A 20,655-nucleotide genomic window follows, 5' to 3' on the forward strand; every position below is an offset into this window, starting at 1 on the left:
GGGCATTGCACACAAACACCAAAACCTCATCCCAAATGTGAAGCACGGTGGAAGGAGCATCATCGTTTGGGGTTGCTTTGCTGTCACCAGGCCTGGAAAGCTTGCAATCATTGAGGGAATAATGAATTCAAAATTGCATTAAGACATTTTACAGGAGAATATCATGGTGGTGGCCTGTCAGCTGAAGCTTAATAGAAGTTGGATGATGCAACAAGACAATGATTCAAAATGCAAGAGTAAATCAAAAGCAGAATGGTTTAAAAAGAAAAAGAATCATGTTTAGAAATGGCCAAGTCAGAGTCCAGACCTTAACCCAATTGAGATGCTGTGGCATGACCTGAAGAGGGCTGTTCATGCAAGGCATCCCATAAACACTGTTGAACTGGAACAGTTTTTTGAAAATGGAGGAATGATCTAAAACTCCTCTTCACCATTGCACATGTCCGAGAAGCAGCTACAGGAAACATTTGGTAAAGGTTATTGTTGCTAAAAGAGCTTCTACCAGTTATTACATACAAAGGTTCACATACTTTTTCCAACCTAAACTGTGAATGATTAAACAATGTGTTCAATAAAGTCATGAAAAGTACAATTGTTCTGTGTGTTATTAGTTCAGGCAGATTGTATTAATTGTGACTACATTTTATGAGTAATTAATGCAGAAAGGGTTCACAAACCTTTTCTTGCAACAGTATAACAAATATTCGTGAGAGAAATTCCCAAATCTGTTTTGAATGCAATAAATGACTGAATCTTAGTTCTCAAAAAAAATTCTAAAGAATCACTGGCCCATTTAAAGAAATTCCTCCAGAATATCTGCCTGAAGTCACTTGGCTTGATTTTGAAACCATTATTCCCAATTCTGGACAAGGGAAAACATCCTCTTTCTATCTAGCTATCCTGTAAAGTAGTGGTCACCAACCTTTTTAAGCCCAAAATCCCCTACCTTGGCCTTAGTGAAAGGCAAGATCGACCTACTAAATCATTTAGTCACACGCATGCACACTGGGCAGAAAAGACCGGAAGTAAACCCCACAACCCGGAAGTAGAAATAATGTATGTACACAAGGGGTCACCACCCTTTTTTGCACCGTGGACCGGTTAAATATTGACAATATTCTTGCGGACCTCCCGACGTGGGGGAGGGGGTGTAAACATGACCGGAATACTCGAAGGGGTTCCCTATGTCCAGTCTATTCCGCAATTTTGTTTACGTGGCTATCAGCACTTGGTTCTGTCCCACTTGCTCACGTTTATTTTCACTCAAAAAACTCAGTGGGTTTGTCTTTAAGTGCACGGTGCCTGGACTCAAGGTACCGAAGCAGTTTTGAGGGCTTCACTGCCTCACTAGGCAGCCTCCAGGCTCGAACTCCAGCCTCCCGCCCGCCCGCCGCCTTGGCCAGGTGTGGCTGGTCATGGGTGGGGTGAGAGGACAAGGTAAGGGCCGGAGGTCCCCGTGCCAGGGCTGCGGTGATCGCAGTCCGGAGAGAGCGACCGACCAAGTGAGGAGTGTGACAGGGCACATGCCCGCCCTCCTTGTAGGTAGGTAGGATCCATCGGCCAACAAAAGTTTGTTTCAGTAGATCGCAGCAAGGTAGCTGCTCTGTTACTTATGAAACCCTGAGCCTGAATTAGGTCGTCTGCGAATATGTTAGCACCAGGTTCCCCACGAACATTCGGTGTGCAGAACAAGTTCAGAGGCAGCGCCCATCTGTCTGCGGTCCAGGCCAGTACCAACTGCACTTCCCGCCGGCCGCACGAGGCCAACCAGTGATCCCTGGTGCGAGGGTGTCACTGTGTTTAGGCGACTGATGACCTTGCGTGCGTTCAAGTTCAACAGTGGGCATGACAGGGAACAAGGAAAGGTGCAGCTGACTCAGATCGTTCCATATCGACAAATCATACCGTTTCCTCGCAGCCCGGTGGTTGGGGAACACTGAAGTACACTGCGTAGTGCGTGGTGGGGGAGCTACACTCATGCGCATTGAGCAGAAAGAACGGAACTAAAACCCCGCAACCAGAAAACAATCTCTTAACAGTATATGTGTATTTATTTTTCTTTTTTTTTGGGATCTACTGGGAAAGTCTCAAAAATCAACCGGTTGGCGACCACTACCATACAGTAATTCAAGTGCGTTGTATATCTCATTGCAGTCATCTTTCTCACTTTTAAGCCCTACTGAAGGGGCCTGGTATCTTAAACTTCCCTCATTTGAGAGACCTGTCATCCACAGGAACCAATCTGGTAGTATTTATCTGCACTCCCTCTACTGCAATTATATTCTTTACAATTATGGTCTACATAATTACAGTAATATATTACTGCCACTCTTTCCTAAGGGCCACTTTACAAAAATATATCCCTTTTTCAAGGCACACTATAAATCCATCTATTGAATTCCCAATCAATATTGATGTTTCATTCTTCCTCCATCTCTCCTATGCAGATGTGTCGTGCTCCCAATTCTGCTTGCACTCTCGTGAAGAGCCATCACCTTTACCAATATCCAAAAGGGAATTTTTTTTTAAAACTGCAGTCTGAAATAAAAACAGAAAATGCTGGAACAGCCAGCAGATCAGGAAGCATCTGTGAAAAGAGAAACAGAGTTAATATACCAGGTCAGAGCATCTTCATTAGAAACAGGAAGAAAGATTAATAAGAACAACTTTAAGTTACAAAGGTGGCAAGGGAAATAGACTGACCAAAGGGAATATTTTTATAGTGTAAATCAAGGTCAAAGGCATATTAGGGCAGTAAAAGAGTAATTATGTTTCTTTGTGTTACATGTTACCAAAAAGTAGGGTAAGACTTGCCCAAGATCAGGTTGCAATTAATGGACAGAACTAAAATCACATATAGCAGCAGCAGCCAGTTCTTAATACAGGCGAACTGTCTTGGGCCCCATACACTAATAGAATCACGAGGAAGGCATGACTCTTCATGAGTTTGGTATGTCACCACAGACTCTACAAATTTCTACTGTATGCTGAATCGCATTCTGACTGGTTGCGTCACAGACTGGTACAGAGGCTCCAATGCATAAGATTACAAGAAACTGCAGAGTTTCATCACAGGCACAAGCCTCCCCACCAAAGGATATCTTCAAGGGGCAGCATCCATTATTAAGGAACCTCACCATCCAGGATCTGTCCTCTTCTCATTCTCTACATGTCCTCTGCTGTCGATGAAGAGGTACGGGAACTTCAAGACCCAAATTAATGATTTAGGAACAGCTTCTTCCACTCACTCCATCATTAGATTTCTAAACAGTCTCTTTGTTCTTTTTCTTGTGTCATTTATTTTGTAATTGATAGTACTTTACACTTCTGCCATGAAACATATTTCACAACACAAGACAGTGATAATAAACCTGATTCTGACCACATTAGCTAAAGCTGGAACAACTGACAGTCTGGAGGACTTCAGCATGTTTATACAGAAGGTGGGGTGTTCAGTGGGCTTGCAGTGAACACTCTATAACAGTGCAAGTAACACAGACAGAAATTTCAGATTGGGAGTGGAATGAAAAGTTAAAAATGGTAGGTAACTATAGCTTGGGATCACTCCTATGAACAGACATTATGCATTTTGCAGAGTGATTAACTAGCATGTGTTTGGTTTCTCCAACAGAGGGGGCAACATTGTGAATGGCAAATGCAGAACACTAGACTGGAAGAAGTGTAAGTGCAAATACTGTTTGGGAAGGGAAGAGATAAAAGTGCAAGTATTGTATCTCATATGGCTAATCAGGTCAGGTCCTCATGACCTGACCTGAAGTACAATTGGACACTTACAGCACAGAAGTGTGATCAGCTTGGACCAGAATTTTTAAAATTATTATTATTCATTCAATGAATGTGAGTTTTGCAGGCTGAGCCACCATTCAAAGGTCCACCTCTAATTTCCCTTGAGAAGGAGGTGATGAGCTGGCTCCTCGAACCACTACAATCCTTGACGTGCCTATGCCCAAAATGCAGTTGGGAAGGCAGTTCCAAGATTTTGCCCAGTAACGGAGAAGATACAGTCATATACATTTCCAAGTCAGATGTGGCTTAGAGGGCAACTTCTGATAGGATTCCCTCTGATAGGATTCCCTTTTGCTGTTCTTGACTTTCTTGCTGGTATTAGGTTGTGGGTTTGGAAGGCAGTGTTTAAGAAGTCTTGGTGAGTTTTTGCAGTGCATCCTGAAATCAGTAGACACTGCTGCTACTGTGGATTGGTGGTGAAGTAAGTGAACAGTTGCGGATGAGATGCTATATCCTGTACGATGTCAAGCTGCTTGAGAGTTGCTGAAGCTGCACTCATCCAGGTTAGTGCAATTCCATCACACTCATGACTTGAGCCTTGTTGATGGTTAACAAGGCTTTGGGGAATTAGGAGATGACTTATTCGATGAATGTTTCTTGGCTTCTGACCATCTTTGTAACCACATTTTGCATATGATTACTCCAGTTCAGCTTTTGACCAATGGTGACTGCCAGGGAACTGACAGTAAGGGATTCAGTGAGAGCAATGTCACTGAATGACAGAGGATGAAAGCTGAATCCTTTCTTGTTGGATATAGTTATTGCCTTGTATTTGACAAGAGTATCATACATGTATCATTATGGATACACATCCAAAAATAAGAAATTTGGATGAGAATCTGTTATTGGATATTTGTATCCTACAGAGAATATTAGAATCAGTAACCATAAATTTTGGAAACAATTCTGGCATTACAGTGCACAAGTTTGAAACTATAAACTTGCATCAAGCTTTCAGGAAAAATCCAATCATTAATAAATTTAAACCTTTCGGCCTAATCATCAAAAAACTTCAGTTATCTTTAAGATAATTAAATATATATTTCAAAATATTCTACATAAACAAATTAATACTCTGGTATTATCTTAAGCATGGTTGAAATAAAGTTTCATTCTGATGTTATACTATATTGAAAATTCATTTGAACATATTTATGTCAACAAAAACAAAATTTAAATGTCCAGGATGAAAACATAGATAGATGAGTTAGTAAGTTCACAATGATACAAAGATTAGTGGCGTTATGGATACAGCCAGATATAAATCAGCTCCAGATATGGGCAGAGAAATGGCAGATAGAGTTTAATTTGCTCTATTATGAGGTGTTGCACTTTGGGAAATCAAATATATAGGGACAGTGTACTGTAAATAGAAAGATCCTTAACAGTGTTGATGTACAGAGGGATGTTAGGGTTAAAGTCCGTAACTCCTTGAAAGTGCATGCACAGGTTGATTGAGTGGTAAAGAAGGAATAGGGTGGGCTTGCCTTTACTAGATGGGGCATTAAGTTCTAGAATCAAGAAGTTATGTTGCAGCTTTGTTAAGTTTCAACTGCAGTATTGCATTTAATTCTGGTCATCCCACTATAGGAAGGATGTGGAGGCTTTGGACAGCACACAGAGAGGTTTACCATGATACTGTCTAGATCAGAGGTTGCACAAAACTGTTTTGTCTGAAGCAGCAGAGGGAGGCTGAGGAGATATCTGATGGAGTATAATAACATTATAAAATGCATAGATTATCAGTTGATATCTTTCTCACCCTAGAGCCCAAAAGTCTAATACTTAAATGAGACGGGTAACTTCAAAGAACATATACAAGGCAAGTCTCCCCCCCCCCCCCCGCCCCCCCCACACAGACACACAAAATGGTGGGTGCCCGGATAGTGCTACCAGAGGCTAATATAGGCTCTTAAATAGACACATGAATGTGAGGGAAAAGAGGGATATGGGCATTTTGTAGGCAGAAGGGATTAGCTTTAGGCATAAATAATTAGTTTAGTTCAGTACAATATTGCAGGCTGAAGGGTTGTTCCTATACTGCGCTGTTCTACGTTCTAATACTAAAGTTTATCCAGACCAAAATACTCTTTCAGATAATAACAGATTACACACCCTATTCAATAAATGCAGATTTCTCTAAGTGCAAGCAGTTAAACCAATAAAACAATCAATATGATTTTTTTAAAATCAACGAATGCATTTCAAACAATTGAAACAAACTTACCGTGATAGTGTAGATTTTCCAGAGCCTGGAGGACCACGCATAAATATAAGCAGTTTATCTCCAACAACTGGATTTGTAAGTTGCTCTGCCTGTTGATATTGCTGACACAAACTGGGCTTTAACATAACCTGCTGGTGCGTGATATTTTCGTGTGGGCCATAGTTGTGAAAATATCTAGCCTGTATCATACAGTTAATAGGCTGTGTCTGCAAAATATTACTCTCATTTTTTCTCGAAAATGCTATAATGTTAGCATCATCAATGTAACTATTACTTAGTAGCATTTGGTCATATGAAAAAGGAGGTAGCCCATGTGGTAAGACATTGCATCTTTGATCAGCAAGTGGTGTATTGAACCTTGACAAGGGAGGTCCTAGAGGCCCTATGAAAGTCTGTGGTTGGTTCCACTGAGATCTTGCCTGGGCTAGCGTGTCATTCCAATGTACTGAATAGGGGTATTCAGTTGCTAAAATTTGTGAATGTGGGTCATTTAATATTCTAGATGTATGCTGCACATCTGCAATTCTTCTGCAAGCCTTAATAGTTGTATTTAATCTATTATTCATCATATCTTCATTTTCTCCTGAACCCTGTGGATAATCCACAGATCCATTTGCAAGCAAGTCAGTCTCGCTTTCAATCTTTTCCAATTCTTGATAAAATAACTTTAATTCATCTTCAATTTCAGATGAGTTTCCAGGCACAGTAATACTCTTCTTCTCTTTATATGGTGTTGTGTCCTCATTGAATATAGAAGCAACTGACAGTTCTTTCTCTTTGTTATCTCCCTGAAAATTCTGATTGCTGTGTGGTGTAGGACCATCAGTTTCAGTTTGTTGGTCAGCACCATCTGCTTTTTCCTTCACAGTCAGTTCAGAGTTGCTTTCAATTTCCGTATTAGTGTTCTCTGTTTTTTGTCTTTTAGAACTTGGACTACTTTCTCCATCACTCAATTCGAAAGACTCTGTATTAACCTCAGAACCAGGCATCTACAAACATGATGAATGATGGTTAAAAAGTGGAAACAAGTTTCTACTGAGTATTATCTTATAAGATGTAACTTATAAACTGTATATTTAAAAGCTTATAATTACTCACTGCCCAACAAAAAAGGAAGAACTTTCTAAATGTGAAAAATTAGTGCTATTTCAGTTTAAATCAATCATTTGCACAAAAAAATGCCAAAGGAACAGTTTGAATGCTTGAATGCACAAAGCCAAACTCTTCAAATTTTTATTTTTCAAATTTGAAATTATTCAGATTTCAAGATAATTTATTCTCCTTTCATTCCTTAATTGTGTAAAAAGGATATATTTTTTCAATTCTTAAATTTCTAACTCATGGGCAATTTGTTCATGTTTCAAACTGTCAAGAAATATGCATTTGATTTTTGAATCAGATTACCATTTCAAAGTTCAAAGTAAATTTATTCTCAAAATATATATATGTCAACATGTACAACCCTGAGAGTAATTTTCTTGTGGGTAATCAAAGTACAAGCAGCACAATAGAATCAATGAAAGGTTGCACACAACAGGGTGGACAACAATCAATGTGTGAAAATAAACCCCAACAAATTGCAAACACAAAGAGGAGGAGAAAAGAAATAATGATAAATAAGTAAAAAATATTGAGAATGTGAGATAAAGAGTCCTTGAAAATAAGTCCACAGGCTGTGGGAACAGTTCGGTGATGGAAGAGTGAAGTTGAGTGAAGTTATCCCGATTCAAGAGCCTGATGGTTGAGGGGTAGTAACTGTTTCTGAACCTAGTAGTGAATGTTCTTCCTGATGGCAGCAGAGAGAGTATGGCCTCGATGGTGGGCATCCTCACCAATGTATGTTGCTTTCCTGTGATAGCATTCCATTTAGATGTGCTCAGCAGTGGGGAGGGCTTCAGCTGCGATGGACTGGGCTGTATCCGTATTTTGTAGGCTTTGCCATACAAGAGCACTGGTGTGTCAATGATTTGATGCAAACTTATCTTCACAAACTTATCAGAAAGTAGAGGCAAAGTCGTGCCTTCTTCATAATAGCACTTATGTGCTGGACCCAGGACAGATCCTCTGAAATAACAACACTGAGCAACTTAAAATTGCTGACCCGCTTCAGCTCTGATTCCCCAATGAGGACTGGCTCATGGGCCTCCAGTTTCCTCCTCTTGGAGTCAATAATCATCCCCCTGGTCTTTGCTGACATTGAGTGAGAGATTGTGTTGTGGCACTACGCAGCTAGATTTTCAATCTCTCTGATATATACTGATTTGTCACCACCTTAGATTTGTCAAAAAACAGCGGTGTCATCTGCAAATTTAAATATGGTATTGGAGCTGTGTTAACCTCATAGTCATAAGTAGAAAGCAAGTAGAGTGGGGGGTGGGGGGTTAGTACACAGCCTTGTGGTGTACTCAAGCTGAGAGAGATTTTGGAGGTGATGTTGTTGCTAATTCGAACTGACTGTGGTCTGTAAGTAAGGAAATCCAGGATCCAGTTAGACAAGGAGGTACTGAGGCCTAGGACCTGAAGCTTATTGATTAACTTCAAAGGATTTCAAAAAGTAAATATTTCTTGCTCTGCTATAAATTCTGCATCTGCTCTGCAATTGAAAGTCAGGTAAGTACAAGACAGGTTATTAGTTTAGCAATTTATTTTTGATTATTAGGAGTAAGTTAGAATAAATGTTAGAATACAGGTAACCAGATATGTTTAAAAACAGTAGTTAAACTAGCCAGAGATAAAATAGAATTGCTTCTTTCCATCATGTATGTTGCGGACACCAGCCCTGATGACTTATTAATTCATCTACATGTGGAGTGAATAGAAGTATCATCTTCAAAATTAAAAAAAGCAGAAATGCAAAGCTTCCTTTTACCAAACATGTTCTGCTATTCAATGAAACAAAATTCTACATTAATTAGGTCAGACAATATCTATAGAGGGAGGGAAAAAGAGTTTAGGTTCTATTGTTCCTTAACTTTTAAGGCTAGAAATAGCCAGAATTATGCTAGTTAAAAAGGGTTAAAGATTGTAAAGAAAGTGAGGGGAGTGAAGGAGATAACAAAAGGCAAGGTCTGTGATCTTGGAGGCTGGAGAAAATAAATCACAAAAGGGATAGTAAATCAAGCAAATGCGGTAGGTGCAGTTTAAATAATAAGAAACATTTACTTAGAGTATTCCAATCACAAATAAGAGAAAATCTGCAGATGCTGGAAATCCAAGCAACACACACAAAATGCTGGAGGAACTTAGCAGGCCAGACAGCATCTATGGAAAAGAGTACAGTCAATGTTTTAGGCTGAGACCCTTCAGCAGGAAGACCCTCCTGCTGAGTTCTTCCAGCATTTTGTGTGTTATTTGTAGTAATGGTAACTTGATTCAAATCAAAAATCATATTTCTTGTCAGTTTGAAACATGCCAAAATTACCCATGAGTTTAAAATTCAGAAAATATGCATTTTTTCATTTTTACACAATCAAGGAATTAAAGAAGAATAAATTATTGAATAACTTCCAAATTTGAAAAGTTTGGTTAGACATGATCTATCTGAGGTCTACATTCATGCAAATTTACTTAAATTGCCAAATATGCAATGATGTTAGAAAGCTGAATTAAAAATTGCAGAAACACTGTCAGGATTTAATCAACGCAATGTTGGGTCTTGTAGTTCACATGGTTAGAAGAGGCATTATCTTAATGTAGAGATGTAAAGGGAAAATGTAGTGTTTTGGAAGTTTTTAAATAGAGGAAACTGAAACACAAGAGATTCTGCACATGCTGGAAGACTAAATAACACACAAAATGCTGTGGGAGCTAAGCAGGATAGGCAACATCTATGGAGAGAAATTAACCTTGATGAATGCTGCCTGATCAGCTCAGTTCTCCCAGTATTCTATTATAGGAAATTGAAAACTAAGTTATGCTGAGGGCACAAATGTCTGCAAAGACACATATGCGTACAAACTGGCAAAAGAGTGGCAGGTGGAATATAGAGAGGAAATTCAAGGTTTGTAGTTGAATGAAAGGATCCCAAAAAGAGGTTGGAGTAGGTGCTGTTGTACATCAGACAAAGACAGTTTGAACACAGAGTAATAGATTTTTAGATAATAAAAGGGGAAGCAAGAAATATAGTATTAGTGCAGGAAAGCTGTGCCAAGGTAAAAGGTCAATAATAATCTCACTGCATGGCAGTGCAGGCATGACAGACTTAATGAGTGGTTGTTTATTTATGCATCATTGTGTAATCTGAACAGTTCTGAATTTTTCACTCAAGGATACTCTTGCTAGCAGCAGTCCAGGAAGGTTCCTGTGATGAGGTGTTTGTCCTCAAACTTGTGAGGAGGGAAAACTCAGCAGAATTGGTTGATGCGTCCATGAGTTTAGTAAAATAAAGAGGCAATATCATTGGAATACGGAGTTTGACAGGAAATATAGCCTTGGTGGAAGAGTATAGGACAGGTTGAGAACCCTTTATCCAAAATGCTTGGAATGAAGTGTTTTGTATTTCAGTATAACAAGATAGTTTCGGGTCTCCTTCATTCCAACTCTGAATTTATGTGCTTCTGGTAGGCAGTCTTTGTCTTACACTTGTTCATCACATGTACTGATGGAGCCATTCAGCATGTTAGATTTTCATCAGTGACAATCTTGGCAAACTCATCAATGAATTTTTCTGCTGCGTCATGATCAGCAAATGCTTTAATCTTTAAAATTTAAAGCAGTGCCTTTTCTTAAATTTCTGCAACCAGCCAGATGAATATTCACACCTTCAATTTTCAGTTCATCGTACAGATCTTTGCATGTTTCCTGATCAGCATACCGATTAAATGGCAATGGTTCACTCCAACACAGACAAATCCAGTCTTTCAATACAGATCCAGATCTTCACTCATTTTTCATTAACTCCTGTTCATTACATAAGAGGTCACTTCTCAGAAGTGTGTGGCGCGCAAAGACCTGCGCAGCGCCTGGGAACCTTCCAAGCACCATGTGGAATTTACCATTTGTGACATAATGTCAGAACTCAGAAAAATTTGAATTTTGGAAGTTTGAGAATTTTCAAAATTCAGATAAGGGGTACTCAACCTATATTTATGGTCTAAAGATATAAAGCTTAACATTTGTGAATAACAAGGTTAGCACATATTGTTGAACCATAGACAAAGATTAAAGCTCATGGGCAATACTGCACATAGAAAATGGAACATTCTCATAAACAGTTCCAACAAAACTCAACATTAGCTCCAAGCTCAAAAGAACTGAGACCAATGATCAGGCTAGCAAACCAAAAGGAAAAACAAAGCGATCTGCTTATCCCAACACAGGTGCATTCTGACTTGCTGAGTGAGGATTTCAACAACTTTCTGATCAGCCCTGATACTATACTGGTGGTAGGCTGTTAGAATGTACTTACTGTATCTTTTATGTATTAGATCTAAAGAGGAGGCAGAGAACTGAAGTGATAATCTACTGAACAGTGCACTTTATAAACAACGAGTGTAGTTTTCGATTACCAATTAATGACAAATAAAGCTCTTTTGAAGTGTGAAAACCACAGCGAAAAAGACGTCTCAAACAAACAAAAGGCATATATTTTCTTCACGGACAATCTATGAAAGACATAGACTTCGACATCTGATACAAGGAACTTTGAGGCTGTGGCCCAACTAAAACAGAAGAAACGTAATATTCCGGGACTTCGTTTCCTCAAAGCAGATTCAGCTTTTCCAGTCAGTTTCTCTGTAAAGCAATGCGAACGAGAACCACAATCACAAATGACAAAATTCATAGCTAATTCTGGAGTACGTGTGTTTATAATCCTCGAGCACTGGGGCGTCGTAACAAGGCCAAAGCTTCATCCTTTCACATCAATATTTCCAACTAAATAAGCTAAAACAACAACAACAGAATACCGACGGAGTCAAAGGTAAACTCACCGTTACTAAGACAAGTTTATGCGTGAAAATCCTTTTTTTAAAAAACAGCCTTTTATAACATTGCTCAAATTCGACGTATCTCAGCGGAAAATGGCCGACCTGTCAGCGTCATTCGTCAACAGCATGCTGGGAGTTGTAGTTCATTTCACCACTGTGTCAATGTATTAAGATGCTAATCAACCATGCTGCTAAACCCTACAGACGTAAGAGCCTGCAGGTGCTGGAATCTGGATCAACAATCTACTGGAGGAACCCAGCAGGTCAAGCATCATCAGTGGGGAAAATTAACTGTTGATGTTTCAGGTCAAAACCCTGCATTAATCTTGAGTTTTTCCAATAGATTTAAATTTAAAGTTAAAAGTAAAATTTATTATCGGAGTCACCCCATACAGTCCCCAGATTCTTTTAATATTTAGCAAATCTGTAGAACAGTAACTGTGAACAGGATCAATGGACAACAAACTGTGCAAATGGAAATATAAATAAATAGCAATAATGACGAGAGCATGAAATAACAAGATAAGGAGTCCTTAAAGTGAAACCATAGGTTGTGGGAACACCAGAAGAAGAATGTGTGTAGTTATCCCCATCCACTTAATGGTGGAGGGGCAGCAACTGTTTTTGAACCTGGTGGTGCTAATCCTGAGGCACTTGTACCTTATACTTGATGGCAACAGCGAGAAAAGAACATGGCCTTGGTGTTGAGGATCTTTGATGACAGATACTGCATTTCTATGGCAACATTTCATGTAGATGTGGTCAATGTTTGGGAGGGATTTACCCATGAAGTACTGCGCTGAATCCAGTACTTTTTTGTAGGATCTTCTGTTCAAAGGCAGTGGTGTTCCCATACCAGGCCGCCATGCTATCTGGTAGTGACCACAACTCTAGCTCCTTTACCATAGAGCTGGATAGGGATAGGAGCAGACAATTTGGGAAAACATTTAATTAGGGTAGGAGGAAATATGACGCTATTAGGTAGGAACTTGGGAGCATAAATTGACACCAGATGTTTTCAAGGAAATGCACTGCAGAAATGTGGCAAATGTTCAGGGAACATTTGCATGGAGTTCTGCATAAGTATGTTCCATTGTGGCAGGGAAAGGATGGTAAAGTTAAAGAACCAAGGTATACAAAGTATGTAAAAAATCTAGCTAAGAAGAAAAGAAAAGCTTACAAAAGGTTCAAGAAACTAGGTACTGCTAGAACTCTAGAAAATTACAAGGTTGCTAGGAAGGAGCTTAAGAATGGAATTAGGAGAGCCGGAAGGGGCCATGAGAAAGTCTTGGTGGGCAGGATTAAGGAAAACCTCAAGGCATTCTACAAGTATGTGAAGATCAAGAGGATGGGTTGTGTGAGAATAGGACCAATCAGGTGCGATAGCAGAAACCTGTGCACGGAGTTGGAAGAGGTAGCGAAGGTACATAATGAATACTTTGCTTCAGTATTCACCAGGGAAAAAGACCTTGGCAATTGTGGGGATGACTTACAACGGACTGAAATGTTTGAGTATATAGACATTAAGAAAGAGGATGTGCTGGAGCTTTTGAAAAGCATTAAGTTAGATATATCACCAGGACCGGATGAGGTACAGCTACTGTAGGAAGCAAAGGAGGAGATTGCTGAGTCTTTTGCGATGATCTTTGTATCATCAATAGGGAAGGAAGAAGTACCAGAGGATTGGAGGATTGCGAATTTTGTTCCCTTGTTCAAGGAAGTGAGTAGAGATAATCCAGGGAATTATAGCCCAGTGAGACTGACGTCAGTGGTGGGCAGGTTGTTGGAGAAGATCCTGAGAGGCAGGATTTATGAGTATTTGGAGAGACATAATCTGATTAGGGATAGACAGCATGGCTTTGTCAAGGGAAGGTCGTGCCTTATGAGTCTGATTGAATACATTGAGGATGTAACAGAACACATTGATGAAGGTAGGGCAGTGGATGTACTGTATATGGATTTCAGTAATGCATTTGACAAGGTTCCCTATGCAAGGCTCCTTCAAAGAATAAGGAGGCATGGGACCCAAGGAGACCTTGCTTACTAGATCCAGAATTGGCTTGCCCACAGAAGGCAAAGGGTGGTTGTAGATGGTTCCTATTCTGCATGCAGGATGGTGACCATAGGTGTTCCATAGGTTCTGGGACCCCTCCTCTTTGAGATTTTTATAAATGACCTGGATGAAGAAGTAGAAGGGCGGGGTAGTGAGTTGGCTGATGACACAAAGGTTGGGGGTGTCGTGGATAGTCTGGAGGGTTGTCAGAAGTTACAGTGGGACATCGATAGGATGCAGGACTGATCTGAGAAGTGGCGGATAGACCAGCACAGATAGGTGTGAAGTGGTTCATTCTGGTAGGTCAAATTTGAATACAGAATCTTGTATTAATGGTAAGATTCTTGGCAGCGTGGAGGATCTGAGAGATCTTGTGGTCTGTGTCGACAGGACACTCAAAGCTGCTGTGCAGGTTGACAGTGTTGTTCAGAAGGCGTATGGTGTGTTGGCATTCATTAGCCATGTGATTAAGTTCAAGAGCTGTGAGGTAATGTTACAGTTATAAGAACTTAGTTAGACCCCACTTGGAGTACTGTGTTCAGTTCTGGTCACCTCATTACAGGAAGGATGCGAATACTATAGAAAGAGTGCAGAGGAGATTTACAAAGATGTTGCCTGGATTGGAGAGTGTGCCTTATGAGAATAGATTAAGTGAACATGGCCTTTTCTCCTTGAAGCGACAGAGGATGTGAGGTAGCTTGATAGAGGTGTATAAGGTGATGAGATGCGTTGATCATGTGGATAGCCAGAGGCTTTTTCCCAGGGTTGAAATGGCTAACACAATAGGGCATAGTTTTAAGGTGCTTAGAAACTGGTACAGAGGAGATGTCAGGGGTAAATTTTTCACACAGAGAATGGTGGGTCCATGGAATGAACTGCCAGTGGTAGTGGTGGAAGCGGATAAAATAGGGTCTTTTAAGAGCCTCTTAGATAGGTACATGGAGCTTGTATATGGTGTTGAAGCTGCATTTAGCCATACACAGGTGTAAAGTGTGTAGAGGCGGGAGCGAAGCACACATCCCTGTGGTGCTTCTGTGCTGATGGAGATTGTGGAGGAGATGTTTTTTCCAATCCAAACTGACTGGGTTGGGGGTCTATAAGTGAGGAAATCCTAGATCCAATTGTACAAAGGGTATTGAGGCCCACGTATTGGAGTTCACTGATTAGTTTTGAGGGAATGATGTTATTAAATACTGAGCTGTAATCAATAAAGAGAATCCTGATGTATGCATCTTTGCTGTCCGGATGTTCCAGGGTTCTGTGAAGGGCCAGTGAGATGGCATCCGCTGTAGATCTGTTGCTTCTGTAGGCAAGTTGCAGGGTTCCAAGTTGAGGACCCTCTCAAAACACTTCATCATTGTGGATGTAAGCACCACTGGGTGATAGTCATTGACACAATTTTCTTGGGCACTGGTACGGTCGCAGCCTGCTTGAAGGAGGTGGGTAACACACACTGCTAGAGCAAGAGGTTGAAGATATCCATAAATACACCAACAAGTCAGTCAGCACAAATCTTCATTACTCAACCAGGTACTCCATCCCGACTGCTTTCCTTGGATTCACTCTCTTGAAGGCACATCATCTTCAGATACTGAGACCAAAGGATCATTGGGAGAGATGGGGTGGCAATGGTTCTTCCCTGTTCTGGTGATCAAAATGAAGGTTTAGATTCATTTATTTATCACATATATATCGAAAAGTACATTGAAATATGTCATTTGTGTGAACAACCAACACAACCCAAGGCAGCCAGCAAGTGTCACCACACATTCTGGTGCCAACCTATCATGCTCCACAATCCTCAGCACAACATAGAAACATAGAAAATAGGTGCAGGAGTAGGCCATTCGGCCCTTCGAGCCTGCACCGCCATTCAGTATGATCATGGCTGATCATCCAACTCAGAACCCTGTACCTGTTTTCTCTCCATACCCTCTGATCCCTTTAGCCACAAGGGCCATATCTAACTTCCTCTTAAATATAGCCAATGAACTGGCCTCAACTGTTTCCTGTGGCAGAGAATTCCACAGATTCACCACTCTCTGTGTGAAGAAGTTTTTCCTCATCTCAGTCCTAAAAGGCTTCCCCTTTATCCTTAAACTGTGACCCCTCGTTCTGGACTTCCCCAACATCGGAAACAATCTTCCTGCATCTAGCCTGTCCAATCCCTTTAGAATTTTATACGTTTCAATAAGATCCCCCCTCAATCTTCTAAATTCCAGTGAGTATAAGCCTAGTCGATCCAGTCTTTCTTCATATGAAAGTCCTGCCATCCCAGGAATCAATCTGGTGAACCTTCTTTGTACTCCCTCTATGGCAAGAATGTCCTTCCTCAGATTAGGGGACCAAAACTGCACACAATATTCCAAGTGCGGTCTCACCAAGGCCTTGTACAACTGCAATAGAACCGCCCTGCTCCTGTACTCAAATCCTTTTGCTATGAATGCCAACATACCATTTGCCTTTTTCACCGCCTGCTGTACCTGCATGCCCACCTTCAATGACTGGTGTACAATGACACCCAGGTCTCGTTGCATCTCTCCTTTTCCTAATCGGCCACCGTTCAGATAATAATCTGTTTTCCTGTTTTTGCAACCAAAGTGGATAACCTCACATTTATCCACATTAAATTGCATATGCCATGAATTTGCCCACTCACCTAACCTATCCAAGTCACCCTGCATCCTCTTAGCATCCTCCTCACAGCTAACACCGCCGCCCAGCTTCGTGTCATCCGCAAACTTGGAGATGCTGCATTTAATTCCCTCGTCTAAATCATTAATATATATTGTAAACAACTGGGGTCCCAGCACTGAGCCTTGCGGTACCCCACTAGTCACTGCCTGCCACTCTGAAAAGGTCCCGTTTACTCCCACTCTTTGCTTCCTGTCTGCCGACCAATTCTCTATCCACATCAATACCATACCCCCAATACCATGTGCTTTAAGTTTGCACACTAATCTCCTGTGTGAGACCTTGTCAAAAGCCTTTTGAAAATCTAAATATACCACATCCACTGGCTCTCCCCTATCCACTCTACTAGTTACATCTTCAAAAAATTCTATAAGATTCGTCAGACATGATTTTCCTTTCACAAATCCATGCTGACTTTGTCCGATGATTTCAGCTCTTTCCAAATGTGCTGTTATCACATCTTTAATAACCGACTCTAGCATTTTCCCCACCACCAATGTCAGACTAACCGGTCTATAATTCCCCGGTTTCTCTCTCCCTCCTTTTTTAAAAAGTGGGGTTACATTAGCCACCCTCCAATCCTCAGGAACTAATCCAGAATCTAAGGAGTTTTGAAAGAGAACAACACAACAGCAACAGAACTGAACAACAATGAAGCAAACACCTATACACACACAAAAAGGCCTCCTACCACAGGCCTCCAACCAACAATCCCAGGCTTTTGCATGCACTTTTTTTCTTGGTCTATACAACTTAAAATCATTTCCAGCAGATACATAAACTTCTGATAACCTGCACGGGGGTTGGTGGGGGAGAATGGGGAGGACATTAGTAGTACAAAAATATCATGATTTCCAGACTGTTGGATGCTATATTTGAAAATTCAGATCCTGCCAAACCAAAACTCCAACTGTCCATTTCCATGAATTGTTGTTCCACACCATGCCTCGTGGCACATTGGGAGCAACCTTGCTGTTCCTTTAGCATTTGTCTGTTTTTTTAGCAAGTTGCTAGCTCGATGCTCATCCCAGCATGGGTGGAAAGTATACAAGGAGCCAGCCGGATTCAAACCTGGGACCACTCACCACAAAGTCCAGTGCGGGTGCCACTACATCACCAGCCAGCTTATTTCTGTAAATAGGTGCTGGTTAATTCATTGATTTCCTTCAGAATTTTGTGCATTGCTCCAGATTCAAGCATCTGAAACCTAGAAATGCAGGGTGAACATGAGGCTGCAGCTGAAAACTCAGAGTAAAGACTCAAGGTCAGTCAAATTTCTGGAGCCCACTTAGTGTTGAAGCCAGGTCTTAAGGACCCCTATGCCAGATCAGCTCATTGAGGCCCATGTAATGTAAGGTTTGAGAACTGCAAAATTCTGGTCCTGGACACCAATATTCAGCATGGCCATGGCAGATCTCTCATGGGCTCAAAATGACTTTTGAAATGTTTCTTATAAAGAGTTGATATATGCCTAAGGAAATCTCCTCCAGCGCATGCTCTGAGTTCAAAAGGTTCCCAGGTAAAGCAGGTAGCAAGAACAATAAGGAAATACATCCCAGCTGAGAGACATGGAAAAATGCTTGCACTCTTGAGATTAAAGTATAAACAAATAGTGTTTTGAATATACATAGGTTTCACATATTTTACTGAATTGCTCATATTGCTGATTTCAGACAAATTTTGTATAATGTTTTTACTTCCCTATTTCACTTGATTGATGCCTGCTTGAAGCAGGTGGGTACCTCAGAATGCCGAAGTGAGAGGTTGAAGATGTCGATAACACTCTGGCCGGTTGATTAGTATAGGTCTCCAGAACTTGGCTACGTATGCCATCTGGGACAGATGCTTTCTATGGATTCATCATCCTGAAGACACAGATCACAGGGTAGTCGGGGGCTGTGGGGCTTCATGAAGGTGCTACCATGTTTTGTCAGTCAATATGAGCATAAAAGGTATTGTGCTCATCTGGGAGTGAAACCTTGTTGCTGTTTATGCTCAATCACAAACAGGAGAAAATCTCCAGATGCTGGAAATCCAAGCAACGCACATAAAATGCTGGAGGAACTCAGCAGGCTAGACAGCATCAATGGAAAAGAAGTATAGTCGACAGTTCAGGCTAAGACCCTTAGTCAGGACTACAAAAAAAAGATGAGAAGTCAGAGTAACAAAGTAGGAGGAAAGGAAGAAAACCCACAAAGTGATAGGTGAAACTGGGATGTGGGGGGAGGGGGATTAAGTAAAGAGCTGAGAAGTTGATTAGTGAAAGAGATAAAGGGCTGGAGAAGGGGTAATCTGATAGGAGAGGACAGAAGGCCATGGAAGAATGAAAAGAAAAGGGGAAGGAGCACCAGTGGGAGGTGATAAGCAGGTAAGGAGATGAGCTGAGAGAGGGAAATGGGAATGGGGAATGGTGAAGAGTAGGGGGCATTACCGGAAGTTCGAGAAATCAATGTTCATGCCATCAGGTTGGGGGCTGTCCAGATGGAATATAAGGTGTTGTTCATCCAACCTGAATGTGAACTCATCAGAGGAGGCCATGGACTGACATGTCGGAATGGGAATGGGAAGTGGAATTAAAATGGATGGCCACTGGGAAATCCCACTTTTTCTGGCCGATGGAGCGGTATCCCAATCTGCGTTGGGTCTCACTGACATACAGGAGGCCGCACCAGGAGCACCAGACACAATATATGAACCCAACAGACTCACAGGTGAAGTGTTACCTCACCTGGAAGGACTGTTTGAGGCCCTGAATGGTAGTGAGGGAGGAGGTGCAGCACTTGTTCCACTTGCAGGGATAAGCACAAGGAGGGAGATCAGCCCGAAACGTTGACTGTACACTTTTCCATAGATGCTATCTGGCCTGCTGAGTCCCTCTAACATTTTGTGTATGTTGCTGTTTATGTGGTGAGTTTTACTATGTAGGAGCAGATGCTATTTAAACCCTGATAAGTTGTTGAGCGTTTCTCTGTGATTAAAGTTTAGTCCAGAATTGCCACTTTGCACGTGAGATAGCCTTCCAGAGGTCATACCTGAATCTCTTGTACTTCCCTGAATTGTTATCCCTAAATGCCACTGATCTAGCCCTCAGCAGACTGCAAATAACTTGGTTCAATTCAGAGCTTCTGGCAAGGGAAGACTCCAAATTATTTTGTGGTGAGACTCTTGTCCATGTGTGACTTTATAAAATCCATGACAACAGTGACATATTCATTCAGGTCTTCTGATGAATCCTTGAACATGAATGACCCAGTCCACCTGCTCAAAGCAGTCCCAGAGCCACTCCTCTGCATCTCGTGACCACCCATTTGTTGTCCTTACTCTGCTGCCCATATGCAGGTAAGAGAAGGAGATCCAGATGGTTATATTTTCTCAGATGTGGTCGAGGGATGGATTATAGTTATTCTTGATGGTAGTGTAGCAATGGTTGAGTGTGTTGGGTCTTCTGGTGCTGCAAGTGATGTGCTGGCAGAAGCTGGGCAGACATTTCTTCGAGCTAGCCTGAACATTCCTCCTGAACTTTCCTCAACTTATTAAAATGGATTGGGCACTGGCACCTTGAGAAAAAGGCTCTGGCTGTCCACTCTGGTTATGCCTCCCATAATCTTATAAACCTTTTCAAGTCACATCTTATCTTCCCTCGGGCCACAGAGAAAAGCACTAGCTCGTGCAACCTTTATTACCCCTTAGCCATCAGGCTCTTGAACCAGAGGGAATAATTTCATGCACATCAAGACTGAACTGTTCCCACAACCTACGGACTCATTCTCAAGGTCTCTCCATCTCATGTTCTTGATATTTATTGCTTATTTATTATTATTTATTTTTTCTTCTTTTAGTATTTGCACAGTGTGTTGACTTTTGCAATTGGTTGTTTGTGTGTCCAATTGGGTGTGGTATTTCATTGATTCTATTCTGTTTCTTGTATTTACTGTGAATGCTGGCAA

At 41.1% G+C, this 20,655-nt stretch overlaps 1 protein-coding gene across 1 annotated transcript in view; it reads right to left on the minus strand.

Moving 5' to 3' along the window:
• The window catches only part of LOC140726896 (NEDD4-binding protein 2-like 2), a 34,279-nt gene extending 22,203 nt beyond the window's left edge, over positions 1 to 12,076 (minus strand). Inside the window, exons 1-2 of the mRNA XM_073043868.1 lie at positions 11,965 to 12,076; positions 6,035 to 7,023 (exon numbers count right to left, since the gene is read on the minus strand). Of these exons, the coding sequence (XP_072899969.1) occupies positions 6,035 to 7,023 (989 nt within the window). The 5' untranslated portion in view covers positions 11,965 to 12,076. The remainder of the gene's footprint in view (positions 1 to 6,034; positions 7,024 to 11,964) is intronic.
• Positions 12,077 to 20,655: the final 8,579 nt, after the last annotated feature.

This window comes from Hemitrygon akajei, chromosome 4, assembly GCF_048418815.1.
Source record: "Hemitrygon akajei chromosome 4, sHemAka1.3, whole genome shotgun sequence".
Lineage (NCBI taxonomy): Eukaryota > Metazoa > Chordata > Chondrichthyes > Myliobatiformes > Dasyatidae > Hemitrygon > Hemitrygon akajei.